Genomic DNA, 6,415 nt, shown 5'->3' on the forward strand with positions numbered 1-6,415 from the left:
CTCATCTTTCTTGTGCGCTTTTCCGTGACACAAACACAAGCCAGTTTCTTGATGCATGGGTGCGTTGCATGCTGCATGCGAAGTGCCAACTTATATTATTTGCAAACATGTGGCGCAGGAATTCTCGTTGCGCGCGAGCACATCGATCCACTAGTGTGCATCTTCATGCATGCACTGTGCATGGTCAATCCCATGCACGTTACGTGAAGGGAGACGTACGAAAAAAAAACCCAAAGCCGTAAACTTGTTACAAAAAGAAGAAGAAACAGTGAAACACTCCACATCATCATATACCGTCGGATTTTAATTTCATACCGCCGCGGATATTTACATTACATATATATAGGGCGTGCGCTAGATTAACTAGTTTGTTGTTTATTTCCTCATCACTCATCAGTGCTGTTGCAGCATCTGTTATGCTGGTTGTGCAGTAGTGCAGAGTTGAGTCTGCCAACGATCTCCTCCGCAGTTACAGTGAAGCCCTCCTCCACCTGATCAAACATTTTTTTATTATATCAACATGAATATATAGCACATTAACTGACATTTTTTTGATAGATAAAAAATATAGATGATGAGATCAAAAGGAAAAAAAACTGAGGTTGCCTATGGGGTTTTAGTGGCGGGTTGCTGGCCATGGTTGTCATGTGCTTCTCTACATGCTTCATGTTAGGTCAGTGGCTGGACCCTAACGATGCCCTCCACAATTGTGACTGAGGCCAAAGAAGCAAGCATCGTGTGCTGAACTTTTTGCATGTGCTGATAGCATTGACACTCTCGGGTGCCGCTTTTCTACTTGGACACATTGTCACAGTGCCCCTTGTTCCCAATCATGAGGGACTCTCTAGGTGAAATCCCAATAGTAGTATAGACGATAGTAGTGCCATCAACTTCCTATCTCACGTTGGATGGTCAATTTCTGTACAAACAATCAAAGTGATATGATGAGGTCTTGATTAACTTGGTAGTTTCCTTGAATTGAAGGGATTTGTGTCATTTTTTCCTAAAAATCATCGCCGATCTATGGTTGTGTCATAGCATATCGATGCAAATTCAGGTGGGGAAATCCACCTTGACCATTCAAACAAAGGTAAGATCATTATCCAATATAACTGTTAAATTGTGTAGTTGTAGTATAGATGATTGAGTGATATATAATCTGGAGGCGTGAAACAACTAGAAACATTGAAATGAATTGTATCTATCAGTATACAAGGATTTTAAGTCGTCTTTTCATCTTTAATATATACACCCGATATTGTATTGTTTACCTCTAATCAAAACTGTTGTTTGTTGTGCATAATGTACTATAAGTAAGGTGTTTTAGAATTATCCTAAGTCAAACTTTTCTCTAATTTTGACAAAAAAATTTATAAACACCAATATTGCAAATGAAGACATTTCATGGTATAAACACCTATAATATATACCAAATAAATACACTATGAAGGCATTTCATGGTGGATTTAATTAAACTAACATGATATTTAGATGTAGAGAAGTTTGACACTTAAAACAAACTAAAACACCTTAGTTACTGTAGCGTCTCGACTTTTTCTCTCCCAACTTATCATTGAAGTAAAGGTTGAACCCTGCATTCTGCCATTCATTTGTACTGTTTAGTTTGTATTTAATATATATTATGTTCTTCCATTATTAGGAACTCCTAACCAGCATTTTTTTTTAAAAAAAGACCATCAAAAGTTCAAAAGGTTCTTAGATTGTGTGCAGTGGAAGATGCCAAAACTGTTTCTTTTTTCTTGGAAAAAAGACTGGTTATTAGTAAAAAAAAAACTTGCCTTTGCCGTGATCGTTATGATGAGAGTGCCCTCTGCGAAGGGCAGGACGTTGGCATGGATTATGCTGAGATGGAGCTCCTCGACCTCGGCGAACACCTTCACGGCCTCCCCCTTGCCGTCCTCGCAGTGGATCCTCACCATGACGCTCTTCTCCGAGAACCGGGCCTCAATCTCCGGCAGCTGCGTCTTCCTCTCTGCCGGCGGCGTGCCTGACGACGCTGACAATGGGGAGCCATCGTCGTCTGGCCCTGCCGCCGCAGCATGGAGGCACGGTCTTTTGACGAGCACCACGGTCTCGATGCTCCTGCGCCCGTTGCTGCCGCCAGCCTCCAGGTCCTTGAGCTTTTCTTGGAGTTCTTTCACGTACTTGGTCGCGTCTGAAAGGATCGTTGCCTTGTCCATCTGATAAGAAATTAAGAGTTGCATTAATTAAGTGATTTGTGTCATATTGACGAACAAATGAATGGATTTAATCTGGATCAGGACCTTCTTGAGGCCTGGGATCACGGTGGAGAGCTCGATGAACCGCTGGTTGATCTTCTCCCTCCGCTTCCGCTCCGCGATGATGTGGTCTTGAGCGTACGGCGCCGACATGGATCCCGCCGGGCTCCTCAAGCCGGCTCTCCTTGCCGGTAGCGATCCGTACACTTGGTCCGGCGGTAGGGCGCGCTTGGGGGCGAATTCCGGCAGCATGCCGTCGCTGCCTAGCTGCGCCGAGACGGCGGCGGCGCTGAAGTTCCAGCTCAGAGGAGGGTTGGTGCCGCTGCTGCTCCTGCTAAAGGCGGGCCTGCTGACCGGCGAGGTCTTCGACGCAGGCCAGACGACATCGTGGTCCATGGCCGCCGCCGCAGCCACAGGGGCTGAGTTGTTGTTGCCTCGGCCGCCGCTGCTGCCGTCGGTGGTGTCGCCTGAGCTCCAGCTGTTCGCTGGGGCCTCCGCGATCAGCTCCTGCACCATCTCGGCTGCGTGCGACTCCTCGCGGAGCGCTTGGAGTGAGGGGAACGTTGCCTCGCTGCTGCAGTCGTCGTTGATGGCGGCGGCCGCGGGTTGCTCGTGCCACAGCGTGTTCATCGCCCACTGCAGAAATAAGCTCGACTCTTCCATTTTGCCAGCTGACGGCAGGGGTTGGTATAATAACACTCTAACAGCTGCAGCAGCAAATGATAACATCCTTATTATTGATGCCCAAATGCAAGACAATAATTTAAAACCAATAATTGTTTGCTTTCCCAAAAGTATATGAGATTACTGGTTCGCAGTCGCTTGTGAGTTTGTCTTTTTGTCAGTCAACTTCTGTGGTGCGTCAGATGTGAGATGAAGGGATCTGGATGATTCATGTATACTCCTCTCTGTCTATGTGTTAGTCCTATCCATCACTTTCCCCTCTGGATGATTCATGTATACATACTCCTCTGCCTCTGTGTTGTCCTATCTGTGAATCCGTCACTTTCCACTGTCCCACCTTTCTTCTATGAGGTGAGGAACGGAGCACCATGAGTAAAGATGGCAACGGGGACCCGATACTCGATACCCGACGGGTATTTGATCCATTAGGGGATGGGGATGGGATCATATCTCTACCCGCGGGCATCTAAATGGGCAAGAATCCATACCCGACGGGTATAGCGGGTACGGGAACGTTCCCTGTTTACCCGTCCCCGTTACCCGTTGGGGAACCCGACTATTTGAGCTATCATGCGAGTATTAGGCTTAAAGAAGCTCAACATAGGTATTTTGGTCCAAATCTGAACAGTCATATATATAGTTTGTGTGTTCTAGGAACCCTCGTTCAATTTTTCATCACCATCTCCATCAGCAGCACAAGCACGCCTGTCTTACGAGCGCTCGTGCCCCTCGCTTCCTCAGTTCGGTCTCTCTACCACCTTTGCTCGTCCCCCTCGCAACCTCGCTCCTTCTCCTCGGCATCTTCGAGACTCCGACACTTATACCTGGGTGAAGAAGAAACGTCTCCGATTGCAAAACTGCGACCCCAAGTGTCCTTGTTTATCGGGTATGCAGTACCCGTCGGGTATCTGTTACCCGACCGATACCCGACGGGTACGGGGATGGGCAAGAATCTATACCCGAGACAGTTAATGGGGATGGGGACGGGATAAATTTTTCGTAGCGGGGAAGAGAACGTTCCGGCGATACCCGACGGGTATATACCCATTGCCATCCTTAACCATGAGATCCAAGCGAGGCGAGCCGCGGCGACGTCCGGCCGGTGAGCATGCCTCTGTCTCTTTCCAAAAGCAGTGGTGCGAGGGCTCAGCGGCCGATCACGGCCAGCCGGGTGGGGCTCCATGCGACTGTGCCGCAGGCACCACCGCTAGCCAGGACACTGTTGCCGCCGCCGCTAGGGTGCCGATTGCCGAGGGTCGCCGAGCAGGCGGGGCAGGGCTCCATGAGGCTTTGGTGCAGGCACCGCCGCCACCCAGGTGGTGTGCGTGCGAGAGAGCAGGGTTGCTGGAGCTGATGGCCTAGGGGCTTGGCATCCTGGGCGCCGGGACATGGACGGGGACGCGCTGGCGCGGCTGGTTAATTTGCTGATAAAATCATCCACATATGGTGACTAATGGTTAAACAAACCTTCAGTCACAGAGACAGACTCAAAGTATATATGTAGTAGAAATTGTCGTTGCAGTATTCTTGATCTGGTGGTGTATATATGATCCAGAGAAATGACGATTTCAAATAAAAATGTTTTTGATATCCACTTTTCAGAAAAAAAGGAATATATGTTTTTCTCGACCGTGCCACGAGTCACGTATTTCACTAAGAGGAAAAAAAGAAAAAGGAATATATGTGGCTACACAAACACAAGTCCAAAGAACTAGCTAGCTAGACAAGGAAGGAATGATCGATCTATACATAAGTGAGGATGCCAACGACAACAAATGTGCTAGTACAGTAGTGCTGATCAAGAAATTACCTACTAGTTACCTCAGATCCTTGCAAATTATTTGCAAAATATTATGAGTATCTAGATTGATAGTAGTACTAGCCAGTCCCCTCCACTCCACACAATCATGTCCAAAAAGGCCATGGGAAGGAGTTCCTCTTTTTATAGGTAGTGCCACCGCAAAACTGCACCAACCTAAAATGTTGTCCCCAAATATATAATATAGTGCTAGTTCTTTGGAAGCAAATGTTAGGTCATCACTCTATTGTCTATTCTTTTTTCTTTTTCATCAGAATTTGTATAAAGGTTAGCTCATTCGTGGCCTCTCCCCATCCAAAAAGTCAAGGAAAATAATATAAAATTCGTTTCCTGGGATTCTGGTTTTGTGCCTAAATCAGGTGAAAATGATAGTTTGCACAACACCACCAGGGAAAGGTGATACACACGAGGTAAAAGTACAGAAATATATGTCGCCGATTTGGCGTTCTGTCAAAATCAAAGTCGGGTGAGCTATATCTGGACTTGTTTGTAGGCGCCATTGATTAACCAATAATAATACATATTTCTAGTCTTGTACAAATGGCTCTTTGCCGATCCACGTGAAGATTATTAGCGTTGAGAAACGGACGTACTGCGTGGATCGGAGCAATCCTGTAAATAAATTACAAAACGATTGCACAAGATAATACTTTAGGAACGTAGTCTTAGCTAAGCAATAGAGAGATAGGTGTGTGTAAAATAATACTCCTACCTCTATGGCCTACAAAATTTTAGTATAAATAGGAATTGACGTGTCCTGGCCTTACCCGGCCCGCGCCCCTAGCTAATTAAGGGATATATGGGACTGTTACACTTCACGTTTATTAGCTTTGCTTCATATTTTTTTAGCCAAATAGGTTTAGCTCTTTACGGAGGGCGGTCTCAAACACGCCGTTAATCAGGTCGTTGGAGCTGCAGGTACGTAGCTTTTGCTCCGTCGAGCTAGCTATATGCTATATATAGTATAGTACACACACCCTAGGATACAAAAATCCAACCGCTTTCTTTAATTTGAAACTATTGTTGGCCTTAATTTACCTTTTGTACGTTTCCGTATGTTTCCCTTAATTTGCCTTTTGCGTGACAGAAGGCCGCCCTCGAGTTAATTAAGTTTATCATTGTTGGATCAAGGCTGCTATAAACATCTCACCTTGGCCTTTCAGAAATCTATATCTACTGCTAGCTATATCTTTCCGCAGAAAATGACGGCCGTTTTGTCAGCAGGTAAGAAACATTTTAAACTCCCGTAAGTCCGTAACGCAAGCAACACGTACAGGATATCTTAGTTTAATACTGCTGGCAGTAAATATTTTAATTGATCTCGCACTGGTGCCGACTATGATTGCCAGTTTTTTAGATCTAGGCAAGGTGCAAAATCACGTGCAGTTTGCTACGATAGGCATGCAGCGCGCGCTGTGCAAAATGCGGCCGTCTTCTCCATGGACGCACGCAAAGCACAACGAACAGCTACTCAACTATTTTATACTCCGTTCAGTCCAGTTTATAATACGTTTCACGTGTGTTAAGATTTCCCTAAAAAAACTTTATAATATTTACCAATAATTTTTTAACTATTGTAATACAAATTTGATATTTTTAGATTTGTAATCAAATGTACTATCCAATAATCATAAACAATATAATATAAAATTAATGAATGATCAAAAGTTTG

General features: G+C 45.3%; 1 protein-coding gene across 1 annotated transcript; it reads right to left on the reverse strand.

Annotated features, from left to right (window-relative positions):
• Nucleotides 1–301: 301 nt before the first annotated feature.
• LOC136473190 (transcription factor bHLH18-like) lies at nt 302–2,903 on the reverse strand. Its single transcript, XM_066470871.1, has 3 exons — nt 2,286–2,903; nt 1,800–2,201; nt 302–491 (listed from the first exon to the last, which is right to left on the reverse strand). Exons 1-3 carry the CDS (start codon nt 2,901–2,903, stop codon nt 387–389), a joined length of 1,125 nt encoding a protein of 374 aa, XP_066326968.1. The 3' UTR covers nt 302–386.
• Nucleotides 2,904–6,415: the final 3,512 nt, after the last annotated feature.

This window comes from Miscanthus floridulus, chromosome 1, assembly GCF_019320115.1.
Source record: "Miscanthus floridulus cultivar M001 chromosome 1, ASM1932011v1, whole genome shotgun sequence".
Taxonomy (NCBI): domain Eukaryota; kingdom Viridiplantae; phylum Streptophyta; class Magnoliopsida; order Poales; family Poaceae; genus Miscanthus; species Miscanthus floridulus.

Coding starts and splice junctions, on each gene's coding strand:
- LOC136473190 (XM_066470871.1), bottom strand. CDS start 2,903: ATGGAAGAGTCGAGCTTATTTCTGCAGTGGGCGATGAACACGCTGTGG. Junction 2,202..2,285: donor TGATCCCAGGCCTCAAGAAG/GTCCTGATCCAG, acceptor ATTTCTTATCAG/ATGGACAAGGCAACGATCCT. Junction 492..1,799: donor TCATAACGATCACGGCAAAG/GCAAGTTTTTTT, acceptor ATGTTTGATCAG/GTGGAGGAGGGCTTCACTGT.